Raw genomic sequence first — 19,405 nt, forward strand, 5'->3', positions numbered from 1 at the left:
AGGTCTCCAGAGTGACAAGAGAGCTTTATTTCCTACTGAAGGGAAGAGAGAGTGATTTCAGGGCGAGATAACTTCCCAGACACCTGACAAGGAGACGTTGTGCTTGATTTAATGTGGACTACCAAACGGTGTGGCAGGGAGGAACAGCGCTCTGAAACCTTCTCAGAATTCTCCCTAATGGCCAGAAAGGAACTTTGGTCACAGGCTGGCGGCTCAGTGGAGAGAGCCAGAATCCGAGCATACAGTTGTCCTAGCACCCTGGGGCGAAGCAGTCAGCAAGACAGAACCGACGGGAGGCACTGCCACATGGTGGTCAGGAAATTGGGTCAAGGAGACAACCGAGGCCTAAATACATGCAGCAACTGTAACACAAACGGGAGCCCTGGCCAGCAGCAACACAAGGAAAAAATATATATTGGAGGAGGCATAATAGGAGCAAAATGCATGGGGGTGGGGGCAAGGTTTGTCCCACATGGGATAAATGATCCCACCCACAAACATCATCCAGTGGTACCTCAGGTTAAGAACTTAATTCATTCCGGAGGTCCGTTCTTAACCTGAAGCACCACTTTAGCTAATGGGGCCTCCTGCTGCTGCCGCGCCGCGGGAGCACAATTTCTGTTCTCATCCTGAAGCAAAGATCTTAACCCGAGGTACTATTTCTGGGTTAGCAGAGTCTGTAACCTGAAGGGTATGTAACCCGAGGTACCACTGTATAATTGTACTAATTTTGATGGTGTAGGGCTGAACTCCTAACCCCATTTAATTGGGAGCAAGCCCTACTGAAGTCAGTAGACATGTTTAGGAATGCAGCCTTAGCTTTCAAGTAAACATGTTTAAAATTGCAGCTTCAATTTAAATTCCAGTTTATCCTCCAGTTATTATTTGCATGTGAAAATGCCTTTTAAAGCAACCGCTATAATGGAGGGAGGGAGGGAGGGTGAGGGACTTGTGAGGGAGTGGTCATCCTTGTGCCTCTTTTGCCCCTCAGGGTCTGAGGTTCTGACAGGCTGTTGGAAGTTTTTTTTTTTGGGTGGGGGACGGGTATAACGCCTTCATATTTAAAAATAAATACAATTTTAAATAAACACAGGACTGTTGTGATTGTGCCAGGGAACATGGAGGGGTGGATGAGAAAGTGGAAAGAGGAGAGAGGGAATAAAGATTAAGAAGGGTTCAGCTTTGTGTTTGTGAGGCAGTTGTGGCCAGGTGTGTCCCCCCCCCCCCCGCAACCTGTTAAGACAGAGGTTTTCTTGTTCTGTGACCCCTTGGAGAAAAATACATAGGAGACTACTGGTAACTACCCCTGAGGATGAGGAAGCAAAGTGTGTTTGCGGGGAGGAGACAGAGAACTACTTACCATCTCCCAGGAATTGTAGGAGGGCTAAATCAATTGGCCTCTTCCACTTGGAGTCCTTCTGGAGGGCAATGCCATAGCCGGTGGTGGCAAAGACTTTCCCGCTGCCAATGGTCACCAGTTTGCAACCCTCATCCTTGCCCGCCATGTAGTTGAGCACTGCGGCATCATATATAAATGCATCCAGCTTTCTGGAATCAAGCAGAGAGAGAGAGATGGAGAGAGAGGGGAAAAAATTAAGGGACAGCAACTACAAAAGCCACATGGGGGGGGGGGGGTTGGTAAGCTAGAAGGTCACACAGTGCCAAGTGCCAGGCTATAAAATGATGCAAGAAAGCAAGCAAAGCTGTTCTCATCTGTGGGCTTGACCATATTTGTAGGACAGTCCCAGAAGCTTCAATCCAATAGAAAAAGTGCTACGCTGAGAGTAACCTAGTCTTGCAGTGCAATCAAGGGGCAGGAGAAGACAGCATATGTCATCGTCTTGCTTGCAATTTTTCGGAAACAACTCGTGCCTCTCTTAACACTGAAGATGGGGACTGCACACTGTTCAAACAATTCATGTAAAAAAACCAGTTCACAAAATGGTGATATCTAGCATATTCTCCAGGGCAGCCACAACTGTAATAGTTTGGAAGATAAATCACATTTTCCCCAGCTGCAAAATCTCACAGTTTGAGTGATTGGGGGGGGCAATCACTTTCTCCATATCAAAAGTATGGCCTTGGGGGAAAGCAAGCATTACCCCACTGTCATAAACAACAGGGCAGTCACTGTCCATAAAAACAATTTCACAGAAACACGCTTAGAAACTAACTATCAGGCTGTGGCTGCAGTCGTGTGCTCCCTTTCCTGAGAGCAAATTCCATTGAACTCTGGAAAGCAGCAAGGACTGCTTGGCTTGGGCCTGCGCACGCACAGCTGCAGCTTTGCAGCTCCTGCAGCCCCACCTTGAAATGCTTAGGCAGAATGTGACATACATGCATGCTGCAGCCTAGGGCAGGTGAGTACAAGAACTGGCTTGAGAGCTTTCACTCCCTTGGTTTTAGAATACCACATCACACTCAAGCTTCATTGTGCTGTGCAAGTTGCCTTTTAAAAAGGACAACAAGAGGTCAACAGATCAAAGGATAGCAACAGAGGGATGAAAGAAAGAAATGGAGCAAATGAAATTAGAGGGTGAATTAGAGGCTGGTAGCAGAGAGAAGACTCTCCTACTAATGAGTAATACATTCGAAATCTGAACTTCCAGAAACTGGAAACGTGGAGACTTCTGTTGCTAAAATTAGGAAGCACTAAATATTTCGAGGCTTGTTAGCTACAGGAGTGAAACCAGCATTCACTGTGGAACGCACCCATCACGCACCAAAGGAAACCTCTATAAAGATGCTTGAGAACCATTGTTTTGATTGATCTAGCAGCTTGCAGGGGTATCAAAATTGTTAAATTTTGCATCACATGTAAAGACAGGAACCTTACATGTGATACACACATATTCCAAAACATCCAGATTGTTAGAAAAGTCTGAAAACAAGATATTTGGGCATCTCACGGCCAGCACTCGGTCTGTGACATTTACCTCACAACAGCAGCAAGCAAACTTCCACCCAGAATAAACATAATCGTGTTTGGACAGAATATAGTTCACATATTTGTGGAGTCTGACTGAGAGAAGGGATTCACAGTGAGAACCAGGAACTTAAGTCAACACTCTCACAGAGAGTAAGCCAGCTATGTGACAGAATACTGAAACGTAGTCATCATTAGCAGAGAGCTTCTTTATGGTTTAATCTCACACAGCATCAAGCGTGCAGAGAAACTTCAGTCAATAAAGATCCTGTTCATAGGATGGTGACTTGATCAGGTTGCTATGGGCTGCCCATTTTTGACATGGTGGCCAGTCCTGCGAATGCCCCAAGGAAGTGGTCAGAAATGCAGCATGCCATAGTGCCAATCTGTGTGAGAGGCATACAGGAACATTCACAAAACTGATCAGAAGGTTTGCCTGAGTCTGTCATCACTGAAGCAGAAGCTCACAAGCAAACAGAAAACAAGAACCAGAAGCTGAAATGGGCCAGTTCCAACAACCAACTTCAACGTCATTATTGAAGTATATGCCAGTATATTTACTTATCCTGTTATATTTGCTAGGACTGGCCATGAATGAACTCAATGTGGCACAGATACCTTGAGGCCTTCTTGCACGCTGCTCTTTCTTATGGGGAAATGCTGCAACCTACCCCATTTTGAGGCTGACCAGGGCATCCTCCACCGAGCGCTGGTTGTACTTCACCATGTGCGAGTGCATGTCATGGTAGTTGCTCCGAATGTTCCTCTCGGTGCTGCCATTGGGAACTGTTCCAAACCGGAATGGGGGGTACTGCTCCTGAGGCCTTTGAAACTGGGAAGGACACCACAAAGACAAGTCTGTTGCCAGATCCAGAATGGAAACAGCATCCCTCTATTCAGACTTGAGGATGCGCATTTCAGAAAGGACTCTGGGCTCCTCCAACCTAACTATTGAGCGTTCAGCCCTGAGTTGCTTGCACAAAGCTTAGTTGGAGGTTAGACCTGGCCCTTACTGGGCACTTGTTCCAATTTGGTAGTGGGGAGGTTATACCACCATCAGCCTTCATCATGGATTCATCCTGATTTGTTTGTGCAGTGGTTATATGTCTTCCCATTAAATCAACTGTTCATCCCACAGTTTTCAATGCATTTCCTTGCCACTTTCCAAACCACAAAAAAAACGGATCCTTTAAAAAAAACAACAGGTTTGTTGCACCAGGGTGACAGAGCCCTTTAATCCACTTGAATGGCTGCAAACCTAAATTTTAGGTATGTGCTTAAATCTCTCCTACAAAATAGTTTTTATTTAATGTATTGCACTGTAACCCATCTTTGCTCAAAAACACTCAAGATAGCATACATAGTTGTTTTCCTCCTCCCCTATATTACCCTCACGAACAATCCTGTGAGGCAGGTTAGGCCGGGAAGGAGTGACTTGACCAAGGTCTCTGAGTGACCTTCATGGCAGAGTGGGGATTTGAACCCTGGTCTCCAAAGTCCTGGTCCAACACTCTAACCACTGTATAAAACTGACAGTCTGGAGGCAACCTGAGTGTGTACTTCAGTACCACCATTTTAGCATAATTTTCTACATAATTTTCTACATTTACTTATTTCAGTTTATAGCCCATGTTGCAACAGTGTCTTGGGAGTCAGTAATACAGAGGTCAGAAACTTTGGGAGTAAAAAAGCAGCTCCATTGAGTTATCTTCAGCCTTACAGATGCAAAGGTGGGCCCAGAAAGGGAAACTTTTGTGTGGGCTTAACTTTCCTTGGTAACCAAAAGCTATCTTTTGGTTTCCTCTAGCTGCTTATCAAAGCCAGCAAATGAAACCAACTTGAGTTTATGTCCTGCCATTCAGTCAGCACTAGCACATCTTCCTTCTGGGATATTCCAAGCTACAAAACGTTGCACCCCTGGCCTAAGCACTCAACATTCATTCCCTTTGCCACCATTGCTCAAGCATTCCTCACCTTCTTATCGCTGAGCCCAGAGACAGTATCAATGTATTGCTCTTGGATCATGAAAGCTGCCAGATTAGCAGTGTAGCTGGCCAGGAAGATGACGGCGAAGAAAGCCCAGATAAGCACCATGATTTTACTTGTAGTCCCTTTGGGGTTTTCAATGGGAACGGAGTTGTTGAAAACCAGAGCCCAGAGCAGCCAGACGGACTTGCCAATAGTGAAGGAAGGCCCCCCAGATTCTAGAAAAGATGAAAGGGAAAGCAATTTGTAGGCAGCAGGTTTTTCCTGCTAGAAATAAGAAGGCTTTTTCGTTCATTGTAAGCTTTTGGAAGTAAAACACGTGCCATTTTAGTTACTTTGGAGATCTCTGCTAAAATATTTCTGGCCGCCATTTCTGCTAAGGCTCAACACGTGAGCAGGATTTGCTTTGGGAAGGGATTGCTTCTTCCATTTGTTAAGCAAAGACATGCACTTGTATTTAAAGATGTAGGCACAGCAGCGTTTGAGAAGCCGAAGGTCAAGAAGAAGAGAACCAGGGCAACCCAGAACCCAACAATGTACTTAAGAGACCTCATAATCTGTTTGACCTTTGTTGGATTGCAACAATTGCTGCAACCTTTTTATTGCTCAACTCAGACACAGTATTGAGAATGCTGGCAGATTAGCAGCAGAGCTTGCCTGGGAGACGACATTGAAGAAGACCCAAATAAGCACCACGATCTTACTTGGAGTGCCTTTCCAGTATAATCTATTGAGAATTCTGAGAATCTTCATCATTTATTGTTTGTAAGTAAGTTTCTAGACCCTATGACTACAGGGGAAAGCTTCAAAACCCAACAATTAATGTGGGGCTTCACTTAAGCAGATCTCAGACTTTCTAGGACCACCCTGCTGAGAGCCAGAGGGCCCTGCTCCTGTCTCTCTCCACCTGGCCCAGGGCAGGGCTTGATAGGTTTTATAAGGGCTGCTGCTGCTGCTCAGCAGAAAGGGCTTCTTCTTTTATATCCTTTTAAATTGTTTTTTTAACTGTTTTAAAGGGCATTTTTTGCAATGTGCCTGGGAGGGGAGGAGCGGGGGAGAGCAGGGGGAGGCCCAATTGCAGCAGTTCTGGGCAGGGGGAGGTATGGCGTGGGAGGAGGGGCAAGCTGCGTGAGGGGCACACAGCACAGGCAGTTAGTGACTGCCATGTACCCGTCCCCCCTCCAACCTGGGGAATTGTGATTGTCATATCAGTCAGCCCTCGGGTATGCGACTGCTGCTGTTGAATGCCAGAATAAAATCTCCCTCATCCATGATCTGATTATGGATGAGGAGGCTGATCTGGAATGTATCACTGAAAAACCTGGGTGGGTGAACAGGGTGGAGTTGGTCTCACCCAGCTGTGCCCACCTGGGTACTCAGTACAGCATCAGGCCAGACTCAAGGGTCGGAGAGGGAGTTGCTGTGGTCTAGAGAGATTCTCTATCTCCAGGCTCTCTGTCCAGTTATAGGGTTCTAGAGTGTGTGTTCCTGGCATTGGGCAATCAGGACAGATTAGGGATTCTGCTGGTTTACCGCCTGCCTCGCTGCCCAGCAGTCTCCATGCCTGAGCTGACAGAGCTGGTCTCAGGGGCAGTGCTGAGGAGTCCCAGACTGCTGGTTCTGGGAGACTTCAACATCCATGCCAAGGCAGCTGGTTCTGGGGTATCTCAGGACTTCATGGCTGCCATTGACAACCATGGAGCTGTCCCAACATGTCCCCAGTCCGACGCACATGGCAGGCCACACTCTGGACCTTGTTTTCTTGACCCGGCAGGAAGAAGGTGATTTGAAGGTGGGGGACATTGACATCAGCCCCTTGTCATGGTAATAATGAGGCCAAAGGAGGGACGGTGGCACAGTTAGGAATGTTTGCAAGTTCTTCATATTTCCATTTCCCTCCTGTTTGCAGTTATGAGATTCTGCTGCCATTTCTAAATTAAGAATGCAACAATACTGAACAAACAAGCCAAAGAACAAAAAAAAAAACCCACCCTAAAATCAGAAACCCAGAATATTTAGAATGGTTCAAAGGCAGCTTCCAGTAAGAGGAAGGAAGGAAGCAGCAGGGTACCAGCCACTCACACTCTGCCAGAGGTTTGGTGTTTTTTTTACAGAGTTGGATGATGAAAGCTAAAAATAGGTTGTATATTTTTATTCCAGGCTATTCTCTCCTTGTAGCTACCAGTCTCCTCCTGACTTCCAGCATCTTTTACCTTTGTTTGATCCACCTTCAGCAGCAAATTCTCAGAGGTCAAGTGGGACGGTGGCATTTGGGGAGCTCTCCCGGGGAAAAGGCTAGCCAAAGGTGGCTGGAGGGTGTGGGGGGGTGTGGGACCTATCTCTCAGCACCCGAGGAGCCTTTTCATTCCCCACATGTCAGGATGTGTAAGTTTTAATGAGCATTTATCAAGGGCAGGGATGGTAGGATTGGCCTGGGGCTGACAGCTTCTCCAAGCAGCTGTGAGAAATCTTCTGCCCAGCTCACTTAAGACGCGGAAGCTGTTAACAGGAGGAGCCGCTCACGGAGTTTACAGGCGGGCCTACAAATCAGGCTGGCTGATCCGGCTAGCTGTTGACAGTTCAGACACAAAAGATGCTGACATGACTCAGAGGTGGATCGGATCAGCCTGCAATGGATGCACTTGTTTCTTTGCACAGGAGCCCAGGACAGACTGACCTAAGGCTGCTGCCCTTGCAGGAGGAACACTTAAGGACCAGGTCCTGGGTGATCAGGAGGGCTTCCTTGGTACCCTCTAGACTGATTCGGAAGAGATCCAAAGGCACTATATCCTACAGGAAGGAGTCAAGGCAGGGCACTGTCTCTAAACAGCCTTCACATGTGCTGACTACCAGATGCAATCTGGTGCCTTCCATAGCTGCAAAGAAGCCAGAATTTCTGCAGCTTTGTCATGCAGAGGTGAGAAAATCTGCATTGACATGTTCCCTTCCATGCATCTGTTTTAAAGGCACAGGAGCCCTGTTTGCTTTTACACCTGGTCCATCTATGCACATGTAAATGAACAGGACAGGGAGCCCTGCCAGTGTTCATATAGTTTGCTTGAAAGGCTACTGGGTCTCTCTCCCCACAGCAGGGGACTCAAAATGGGCATTTTGGGTGCTTTTCAGTTTGCTCTCCTAAAATCTAAAGGGTTGTTTTTCCAGATTTTGTCACGAACTGCAGAAAATGTCTGGCAGGTCTTAAATATTTAACAACGGCACATATTTTGACAGAGATCTTTACCAGTCTCATTTGCCACATTTCCGTTCTCTTGTTTGGGGTTTATGTGTGCACATGGAAATGTTATCGGTGCTGGTGGTGTGAAAAAGATGGCGACCATAAAGAAATAAATATCGTTGGGTCGCCACAGAGTGCTGTACTGCACCCTGGTTTTGCTGGGTAAAGGAGATGTCTGGAAATGCCATAACTAAAGTAAGTAAATAAATGGAGGAATCCTTACACCAGAAACTGGAATGCCATGGGACTCTTGTGGTGGGGAGGCAGAGAAATCCCACCTGCTGGAGATTGCCACGGGCTCTCTTTCCAAAGGTCAATGCTTTCGATGAGATGCTGAGAATTGTTTATCTTTTGCAACTGTTTAAATGTGGAGTGTATAATAGCAGGGTGGCTCATGCTTATTACATCCTGCTTTTTGTCTTTGCCCCCACCAAAAAATTAAGGCTCACTTGCTGTGTGCAATTTTGGAAACTTACTTACTTTTGCCACTGGTTAAATTCTGGTTGTATCCAACAGGGCTGAAATATTCAAACATGAAGACTGTGATGGCAACGACAGTGAGACACATCACAAACATCATCACCCACACGGCTGGACTGTAGGGTTCTAGAAGACAAGAGGAAGCCAGTCAACCCAGGGCAAGTGACAGGTTAAGAGTCACCCATTGATGCTGCAACACCCCCCCCCCCTGCCCATTGATAGAGAGAAAAGATGGTCCGATAGACAGCGGGAGACCTGCATTCAATGCCTGCTGAAGTCAACAACATGTGCTGTGAAATGCACCTCTATTGTGCTCATTCTTTGCGTGTGACAATAGGAGTTGCGAGTGTGATTTGCAATGAATTGTTGCAGCAGGGAGTGCTTCCATTCACTGCACCAGACAATCAGCCACACCCTCCCCAATATTGGCACCCTCTTCTCCATGGTTTGATTCTGCTATGGCTACGTAAACACCCAGTGAGACCTGCAATAAAACATTATAGAGTGGAGGACTAATTTTCATCCTCTCCTCCTCTCCCCAAACCAAACAGTGGGTCAGCATCCAGTGGCCACTGAACATGCTTGGTCCCCCTTGGGCTGTTTTTGGGGCTCCCCACTCTTCTCTCTTTTTTCTCTAAATACTTCTGTGAAGTGGGATTCCCCTGAGCTTCCTGATGGACCTCCCTCTCTGTCAGTCTGAGCACTGAAAATGGACAGAACGGTGATTGTGTGTGTAGCGATGCTGATAACAGGTATGGGTGCATACTGGCTGCTGTGGTGGCACTGTTGAAGTGCACCCCAGCACCAATATCAGACACCATGCAGGACTTACAAGAGCCCATATTATGAGCAGGCCAGCAGTAAATCACACTGCTCAAGCTGCAGTTGAGTCTTCATTAGTCAGAACACAGTCCGCACAGACTTGGTGCAGTGTCAGGCCTAATGAGCACAGCAGCTCAGCCCCATGGATCATGTGCTGAGACTGAAAGTCCCCGTCTACCCACAGTCATCAAAGTTCCCTCCTCTCCAGGGCTTTCTCCAAGCAATCAGAGACTGCGCTGGTGTGAAGCCAACCTTTCCTCCACCCTTTTCATGCCCCTTCTGGTTCTTGCAGATAAGGAGGGAGGGGAGCTTTTCACAGCAGGAGAACAAGACACTTGCGACTCTTCATCAGCTTGACTCATCTCTCTGCCTCTTGTCCTCCCTCACCCCCCTCGCCTGCTTCAGCTTCTGCCTCTGATTCTGGACTTCCCTCTGACACAGATTCTCCCAGCTCACTTAGCCTTGTTGCTTCTTTAGCTTCCGAAACCTCCTCCTCCCAGTCTTCTCCTTTTGACCACTATCATCATCCCACCACTAATCCCCTGGCGCTGAGTCTTCTTCCCTTGAGGGTCCCCCAGCTGTTCCTCCCACCATTCCCCTGCGCCCAATTACAGCCCAAGAGACACAGGAGCCATTTTAAGGCAATATGCTGCTGCTGTTGCCCTGGGTACTCAATGGGGGCAGGGGGAAACTCTGTCCCCGATCTATGCGAGTTCATTAAATATCTGAATGAAGACAGGGAGACAGGCAGACAGGGAGACAGGCAGACAGGGAGACAGTAGCAGACAGTCTGCTACTGGAGGCCCCTTCATTTAGCAGGGAAAGAAGCATCAGGTATGGAAAGAGTTAGAGTAGTACAACCCCCCCTGGTTATAGGTGCTTAAAGAGTCAACTTCACTAAAATTTATGTACATAACCTTTCCATAGCACCACACCACACAAACACTTGCATCAACCACAGCGATGGTTTTGACAACAAAGCAAAGGAAATTAAGGTGACACCCAAGACCTTGGAAGATGTCCTTATCAAGCTGGAAAAGGCTGTTCATTCCCATCTCTACAGGACATTTATTTTCTCTCCCCCCAGTGCTGTCAGTAGACAGACATGAGTAAGAAATTTGGTGGTTGTGTGTGCCTATTATAGAATCATAGTGTTGGAAGGGATCCCGAGGGTCATCTAGTCCAACCCCCTGCAATGCTGGAATCTCAACTAAAGCACCCATTTGCTGCATTCATTGGTTGCAGCAGATACCATAGAGTGTGCAACTAATGTCCATCAGGTATGTCCTAGAGAGTCAGCGGGAATCCTCTCCCCATATGAACGGACCCAGACCCTGCGATCATCATCTAAGGCCCTTCTTTGTGCGCCACCTCCAAGAGAGGTCTGGAGAGTGGCAAAAAAAAGAACAGGCCTTTTATACAGTGGCTTCCTCTGTGTGAAATGCTCTCCCCAAGGAGGCTTACCTGGCGCCTTCATTACATACCTTTAGGCACCAGGTGAAAATGTTTCTCTTCAACCAGGTATTCGGCTGATTAACATTCGATGGTTTTTTAAATGTGTTTGTGGAAGGTGAGTTTGGGGTTTGTTTCTGTCTTTGTTTTATTGTGCATTTTGTATTCTCATTCAGTATTTTTCTGTTGTGAACCACCCTGGGAACTTTGATTAAGGGCAGAATACAAATTTAATACAAAATAGTAATAATAATAATAATAGTTCCAAATTAGGCCAGATTTTATTTATTTCCCCCTCTGAAGCATAATGGAATGGAAGTCTTTACTTGAAAATCTCTATTGAACCAAAAGCTTCAATGTTTCTCTGCAAGGTAACCTCTTGGTGAGAAAATCTCTCTCCTTTTCTGTGAAGGGGGGGGGTGTCAGGAAGATGGGCCCACTGTGCAGGACTGTCAGTAAATATTACTATTCCCAAAACTAAGGCTGAAGCATTTTCAGGAGCATTTAGGAACCCTAAGCCACATTTTAAAGCTGTAAGAATGAACAGGCTCTCAAGTCAACGGGATATTTTTCAACACAACACACCCCAAAGCTACTTGTCTGCCTTTATCAGAAGAGAAAAATTAATATGGTTTTCCCTTCACCTGTCAAATGCGGTTTTGCACACCAAGGTGTATGAGCAGAATGTGCTTTGCCGGGCTGAGGCAGAGAATAATGGGAAATACCAACCCCGTGACCAGTTGCTTCAGCGTATGAAATATTTTCCCGTCCGGGGCTGGTATTTTGTGAGCAAAGAAAGAAAGAAAACAAAACCCACCACAATGACTTTAAAGGTAATTTTGGGGCAGCAATATTTATCAAATTCCTTATGAAGATAGTGGGAGGGAAATTATAAGTACAAATTGTAATACAATGATGAAGTATACAGGAAATCTCCAAGCTTCCGGCGCATCTTACAGATGTGCTTAATTACACAGAAAGAGGAAAAACATATTATAAAGGCATCTCATTCTGTTAGTAATTACTCTGATGTAACACTTTTGTTTATGTAATTTGGATACCCACGGACATATTACAAGAGGATCAGTTGCAAGGTTACAACCTGGTGATTTGCTCTACCTCTTTAAGGACTGAAAAAGTTGCACCAGAAGCCCCCTGCCCTGCAGGTCCAGCATGGAAAGGGGGCATGAAAAGGATGTACATGGCAGAGAAGAAACAGATGAAGCCGTAGCTGCTACATTCTCCACCTAGTTCTAAATCAGGTGTGGAGAACCTGTAGTCTCCCAGATGTTAGTGGACTACAACATCCCTGGGTTGTACGTGTAAGTTTTGTAGAATTCGGATCTTCCCCTGCCCTGCTTTTCAGGCTCTGGTTATTAGAAAATGGGTTTAATGAACACTTTTGCCTGATAGCTGCAGTGGGAGAAAGAAGCAGTTTCTGCCCCTGGGTGAGAACCTGTTTCTGCGCACCAGGAGAGTCAAAAGAGAAGTGAGTGCATGCAGGTGGCTTGATTAATGGTTTTCCTGTGTCTTTGCCACAGGGCTAACCGGTGTTCTCAATGTCTTTTTCATCAGTGCTTGGTCAGCAGTGAGGGAACTGTGGCCTTCCAGAGATTACCGGACTACAACTCCCATCAACCCCGACTGTTGGCCCTGCCAATGGGAGTCAAAGTCCAGCAGCATATGGAGAGACACAGGCTCCCCATTAGGCATAGCGATGCAGCAACTGGACTCGTGACTGGATGCAAAAACACCAAGGTAAAAAACACTAAGTTGCTGGCATCTGTCTGTCTCAGGAGACAATGGAGGAGTGCTCCTTTGGGGGTGAAGTCCAACCGTTCGTTGGAAGGTTACAGCGCCTGCTGTGGCTGTAGAGACCGATAGAGGAGAGACATGTTTTGTTGCAGCTGGGGCAGGTGAAAGCATCCAGTTGTGCTGCTGTCGATGCACCATGCCGTTTCTTCTGTCTGCGCTCCTCCCACCAAACATTCCTCCTCTGGTCACTGGTAAGGATGCACGACCTGACTGGCCGTCTCCAGGCACTGCGATTGGGATTCCCATGGTTGACGTTGCCAGCCTTCATGCCGCGTTTGCAGACATCTTTGTAACACAGCGTTGGTCTGCCAACGGGCTTGGTGCCTGAAGCCAGCTCCCCGTAGAGCATGTCTTTGGGGATCCCGCTATCTTCCATTCTGTGGACATGACCAAGCCAGTGTAGATGTCATTGGGACAGGAGTGCGAACGTGCTGGGCTCGGGAGAGCACATACCGTATTTTTCTCTCTATAACACGCAGATTTTTTTCCTAAAAAGGAAGGGGAAATGTCTGTGCGTGTTATTGAGCGAATGTGTGGTCCCTGGAGCCGACTAGGGCAAGCGCAGGAACAAAAATCAGTCAAAAATCAAATTGCGTGTCGGAGAAGGGAAACCTGAAAAGAGGAAGTTGCTGCTTTCCTGCATTCTGCCTCAGGGTCTTACTGCCCACCCGCTTGTGTTTCGTTGCTGTGTTTGCTCAAACGGAACAAAGAGCAGGCAAATCCCCTCCCCTCCAGGCAAGCAGAGGGGAAAGCAGAACGTCCTTCCTTCTAATTCCTCTCCCTGCTCCTCGCAGGCAGCCAGAAAACATGCAGGTGGGAGAGAGGGAGAGAGAGGGCTGGCTTGGGTGGGGTGGGGGGACTTTTGCCTTTCTTTCCTCCCTCCCGTTAAATCCCTCTCCTGCATTCTTATGCTCCTTGTCCCTTCTGTGTTTTTCCTTCCCTCCCCACTTAAAATGCAGTTACAAAGCATGGATCCACATGGATCCTCAGGATCTCTGCATTGGGTCACCCCAAATTCACCATCAGATCACATAGCATGTCCATGGCTATAGCCTGCCCCCCCAAAATCACGCACCCACTATTGCTTGGGGCTGCAATGGTGCAAAAACATGGTTACAAAGCATGGATCCACATGGATCCTCAAGATCTTTGCATTGGGTCACCCCAAATTCACCATCAGATCATATAGCATGTCCATGGCTATAGCCTGCCCCCCCCCCAAATCACGCACCCACTGTTGCTTGGGGCTGCAATGGTGCAAAAACGTGGTTACAAAGCATGGATCCACATGGATCCTCAGGATCTTTGCACTGGGTCACCCCAAATTCACCATCAGATCACATAGCATGTCCATGGCTACAGCCTGCCCCCCCCAAATCACGCACCCACTGTTGCTTGGGGCTGCAATGGTGCAAAAACGTGGTTACAAAGCATGAATCCACAGGAATTCTCACGATTTTTGCATTGGGTCACCCCAAATTCACCATCAGATCACATGTCTGTGGCCACAGCATGAAGCACAAAAATGATACATCCACTGTTTCATTCAGAATTCCCCCCCCCCTTGTTTTCCTCCTCTAAAAACGATGTGCGTGTTATGGTCAGGTGCGTGTTATAGAGCAAAAAATACGGTATTTGTTTGGAATTCTGTCCTGCCATTTGATATGGTGGTGAATACAGAACATGATATCATGGGCTGTCCCCGGAGTTCACTAGATGACACTGTCGGAGACCACTGTCTCAGGAGAGTGAAGAAAATTCTTAGGAACAACTCACACCCTGGCCAGCACCTCTTCGGGCCGGAGATACAGAAATATAGTCAGCCGCACTAACAGGTTAAAGAACAGTTTTTATCCGTGGGCTGTTGGGCTGCTGAATGGAAAAAAAATAGTGGTGCAATTGACTTCCGACAAGCACACAGAGCGCGAACAAGACTGAGTGTATTGGGGGGGGGGGTCATTTAATTTCACTGCACACAGGTGGTGTAGTGACAAAAATTATTATTCTTCCCAAAATCCTCCTGATGCAGCACACTGAGGCATCGTTCCTGGAAGTTGTAAGCTGCCCACAACTCACTTCCATGAAACAGCGTGTTCAGCACTCAAGCCTGGCAGACCTTCATCACGGTATGAGACGTTAGCATCACATTCACCCATACCCTTTGAGAGGTGAGCCATTGCCGTAGCTGCACTGCCAATACGCTTGTCCAGCTCAGTGTCAATGGAGAGGATCCTGCTTAGGGTGGAACCCAAGTAGACAAACTCATCTACCACCTCAAGTGTGTGGTCAGCAATGCTGATGCGTGGAGTACTGGCAATGTCCAGAGCCAGGATGTTGGAGTTCGTCAGCCGGATGGTAAGACTGAACTACCTGCAGGCTTGGGCAAAATGGCTGACAAGTCTCTGTAGAGCTTCCTCAGAATGTGCCGTCATTAAGGTCTTCTTATTACCATATAGCCCTGAACAGCTTGGGATCAAGTTACCTTGTAATCCTGCCTGGACACCTCAATTCTCGAGAGAGACACTCCTTAGTACAGTGGTACCTCGGGTTACAGACGCTTCAGGTTACAGACTCTGCTAACCCAGAAATAGTACTTCAGGTTAAGAACTTTGTTTCAGGATGATAACAGAAATCACACGGTGGTGGCGCGGCAGCAGCGGGAGGCCCCATTAGCTAAAGTGGTACCTTAGGTTAAGAACAGTTTCAGGTTAAGAACGGACCTCCAGAACGAATTAAGCTCTTAACCCGAGGTACCACTGTAGTGCCATTTGCTCCTGAGGTTTGTCTTAAGTCCACAAAGATCCAAGGTCTTTGAAATGGCGGCACCTCCCCTTTGGTGTGTGCTCTCAAATGAACACCAGGCAGGCACCTCCTGACGTTTAGGCACCTGCTTAAAACTCCTCTGTTCACTCAGAATTCCTCTGATGGGTGATCCAGCTATGCTGATGTATTAATCTGTGCTGCATTTTGAACTTTTATTAATGTAACTTCCTTGTTTATTTTATGCTCTTCGCCACCATTCCCCCCACCCTTAATGTTGGAGGATAGAAATATTTGCAAATAAACAAGTTCCCTTCAGCCCCAACCAGCATGACCAGTGGTCAGGGAGGATGGCAGCTACGGTCCAACAACATCTGTAGGGCCCTAGTAAAGGTAAAGGGACCCCTGACCATTACCGGTAGGTCCAGTCGTGGCTGACTCTGGGGTTACGGCGCTCATCTTGCTTTATTGGCCAAGGGAGCCGGCATACAGCTTCCGGGTCATGTGGCCAGCATGACTAAGCCGCTTCTGGCGAACCAGAGCAGCGCACGGAAACGCCGTTTACCTTCCCGCTGGAGCAGTACCTATTTATCTACTTGCACTTTGATGTGCTTTTGAACTGCTAGGTTGGCAGGAGCAGGGGCCGAGCAACGGGAGCTCACCCCGTCACAGGGATTCGAACCACCGACCTTCTGATCGGCAAGTCCTAGGCTCTGTGGTTTAACCCACAGCGCCACCCGTGTCCCTCTGTCGGGCCCTAGGTGCCCGCAAATCTGCTTTTAAAGGGCTGGAGGTGGAGGAAGCCAGATGCACATACTCTGCTGCTCTTTTGGTTATCACTCAGTGTGGGCTGAGGTTGGGGGAATGCCAGCTGAGGCTGAGGTTCCCCTGCTTGCGTATACTGCGAGGACTGGCTTGTGCTGAGACACCACATCTCTTCCTCTAAGCAGGAGCCGTGCGGACGTGATCAAACTGAGGAAGAGAGCAACACAGGGGGGAGAGGAGGGGAAGAGGAGCAAACAGAGAGCCCAAGCAGTTGTCTGATGACAGCAGCAGACTGAGAGATAGAGCTCCAGCGTTAAAGGGCAGACTGAAGGATGGGATTAATTCAGGCCCTCAAAATACAGCAACAGAGGCCCATTTGTCAGCTTGTCCTTCCCTGTCAAGGAGGACAAAAACTTTATCTGATGGCATCAGATGCACTTCATTAGCATGTTGAGGCAGATGAGAAAGAGAAGAGATCCAGAAAAGCAAGCAGCGCTGGGTGGGAATCCAAGAACAACAGCAGGAATGGCCCCTAATTTTCTCTGGGCTTAGTTTTGCCCCCCCCCCCCTGCCCTGCATCCAGATGGTTAGATGGGGGCAGGTAGCTCCCTCTTCTTGCCTTTATGTTCCCCCCATTCTTAAGAGCCTTTTTTGTTTAGAGTTGCTCCAGTATTTCTATGGCTTCCGAAAGGCTTTAGAGATGATCACTTCAGGTTCCCAGTCCAAAATGTGTGGGGGGTACACACACACACACACACACACACACACGGTGTGTTATATGATAACAATAGTACAGGTAATTACTGTGTACCAGGGGGACTGTGAATGCAAGAGGCAGCCACTCTGTTCTGTGATGCTAAGAGGATCTGGCATGTAGAATCTCCCAGGTTTTTGTGCATGTGTGTGTGTGTGTTTTAAATCCAGATCAGAGAAGTGTCTTTGTCCTAGAGGAATTTTTAAAATGTCTGATTCTTTTATTTTTCTGAACGGTAAGTAAAAGGTTCCGAGAGAGGTTTCTGACAAGCCCTCTCCTCTTTTTTAAAAAAAATAAAATAAAGTACATATTCCTCTAAGGGGGGGGGGTACAGTGGTACCTCAGGTTACATATGCTTCAGGTTACATATGCTTCAGGTTACAGACTCCGCTAACCCAGAAATAGTACCTCGGGTTAAGAACTTTGCTTCAGGATGAGAACAGAAATCGTGCTTTGGCGGTGCGGTGGCAGTGGGAGGCCCCATTAGCTAAAGTGGTGCTTCAGGTTAAGAACAGTTTCAGGTTAAGAACGGACCTCCGGAATGAATTAAGTACTTAACCCGAGGTACCACTGTACACTTCTACATGCCACACTTACCCTTAACCAGTAAAGGCTGGCAGAGGTCACTACCAGAGGGGAGCTGGCATGGAGGCTGGCACAAAGTGGGAGCAAATGGGCAGACTCCAGCGCTGCGCCCACATCATGCCAGCCTCCCCACTGCCTCCCCCATCTCAGTTACCAGCGGCACCCTCTGCAATGGTAAGCAATGCTGCTCCATTCTGCCAGCCACTACTGCCCTTAAAAAACAGCTTCCTGCCTCTTCCATTTTAATATTCTGGCTGTGGACCAGGCATGCAATGGGCTGCTTCCACCCACACTGAAGGCACAAGGGAACTCGGCTCAGAGCCATGGGATGATGCTGGTTCACTGAGCAAATGCACATCTGTTGGTCAATACTATCAACTTTCCAAATCCCTGCCAGATGGGTTTTTGATAGTACTTGTGCCTTTGGTCAGCAATCCCCACCTGTAAAACAGTAGGCAAAATGGTACCCTCTTGATTTCCGAATGCACTTACTCCCTGCTAAGCGTATGCCATCGGTGTGCTACTGCTTTTCTCCCTAGGAGTACTGGATGCTCCTTTAAACTGAACTTGCACTTGATCCTCTAGTGGACTCAACAAATCTCCACTTCCCCGGGAATCAGCCACTGCCTGCCTTTCTGCAAAACAGCTCCTCTCATGAGGTGTAATAGATTCCCCCCGACTGTTAAACAAGCTTCTATTTGAAATACTAGACCAATCAATCACTTGCCGTGTCAAAAGGCAAAACACAGCTGTTGTGCATCGAGGATGGCATTTCAAAGCTTTCCAAAGTACAACAGCATGACGTTGGATCCCCCCCACCCCACCCCCGGAAGATGCAGCTCACTTGCTCAGCACCATACTGCGAGGTGCTAACTCGTGTAACGTAATACGTGTGCCTCTTTTTCGGAACCAGCAACTGACGGAAGACAGGCTACCACCTTTCTTGCACATAAACATTTGCCAGCGCTCACTCAACATAGCTAAAAAACTAATATTTCACGCAAGGCTCTTGCAGATGCATAGCTACATTAATTTATCTTCCCAATGGATATTGTTTTCACTAATCTTCAACAAAGATTCCCTTTTGTTCCCGTAATTATGTGTTTGCCGTTCCAAGAGAGAGCCTGATATGACCCCCCTCGACTGATTGCAGCGATAATTCTGCCTCCCTGTTGTTTATTTTGTTGTTTATTTCAGTGCCCTCAGCTTTCGGCATAGATGACGGTTGGTGCCAGAGAAACACAAGAAAGGAAGTGACAGCTTTTGTTTCACAACAGGAAGGAGGAGGGGCAGCTCTCAGGAAGCCCTGCCTGCCTCAGAGGGGCTTTAATGGGAGCCTATGAGAAGCCAGTGTCCTCACCTGGCACTGAGCAATTCGTTTCCAAGGGAGCTCCGTGGAGTGGAAGGAAATGCATCCCTTCCTTCGAGGGCAAATAATAAATTCCGCGGTATAACAAGCTAGAACCAAAGCGTCTGGTTTTGTCCATATCTTTCAACTCCCAAGTGGGAAAAGGAGAAAGCCCTTTTCAGCTATGATACACCCATGGATAAACAAGACAACTCACAGAGGTGACCATGTAGCAACAGGCTCCGCCCCTGCCCAAGGGGCCTGCACTTCATTGGCTGCACACACACCATACGTTTAAGGCACATGACATTCCCCAAAGGACCCTGGGACTATAGTTTGTTAAGGGTGCTGGGGGACTGTAGCTCTGTGAAGTGTAAGCTACCATTTCCCATCATTCTTCAAGGAAGTCACCTGTTTTAGATGTATGGTACAGCGGTACCTCAGGTTACAGACGCTTCAGGTTACAGACTCCACTAA

At 47.5% G+C, this 19,405-nt stretch overlaps 1 protein-coding gene across 3 annotated transcripts in view; it reads right to left on the reverse strand.

Annotated features, from left to right (window-relative positions):
* Positions 1–19,405, reverse strand: part of GRIN2C (glutamate ionotropic receptor NMDA type subunit 2C) — a 93,441-nt gene that overhangs the window by 6,398 nt on the left and 67,638 nt on the right. For all 3 annotated transcript variants that reach the window (XM_080993600.1, XM_080993598.1, XM_080993599.1), the window contains exons 8-11: positions 8,628–8,753; positions 4,901–5,130; positions 3,598–3,758; positions 1,361–1,548 (exon numbers count right to left, since the gene is read on the reverse strand). In XM_080993600.1, the coding sequence (XP_080849726.1) occupies positions 1,361–1,548; positions 3,598–3,758; positions 4,901–5,130; positions 8,628–8,753 (705 nt within the window). The remainder of the gene's footprint in view (positions 1–1,360; positions 1,549–3,597; positions 3,759–4,900; positions 5,131–8,627; positions 8,754–19,405) is intronic.

The sequence above is a fragment of the Podarcis pityusensis genome, assembly GCF_964106645.2.
Source record: "Podarcis pityusensis genome assembly, chromosome: 2".
NCBI lineage: Eukaryota > Metazoa > Chordata > Lepidosauria > Squamata > Lacertidae > Podarcis > Podarcis pityusensis.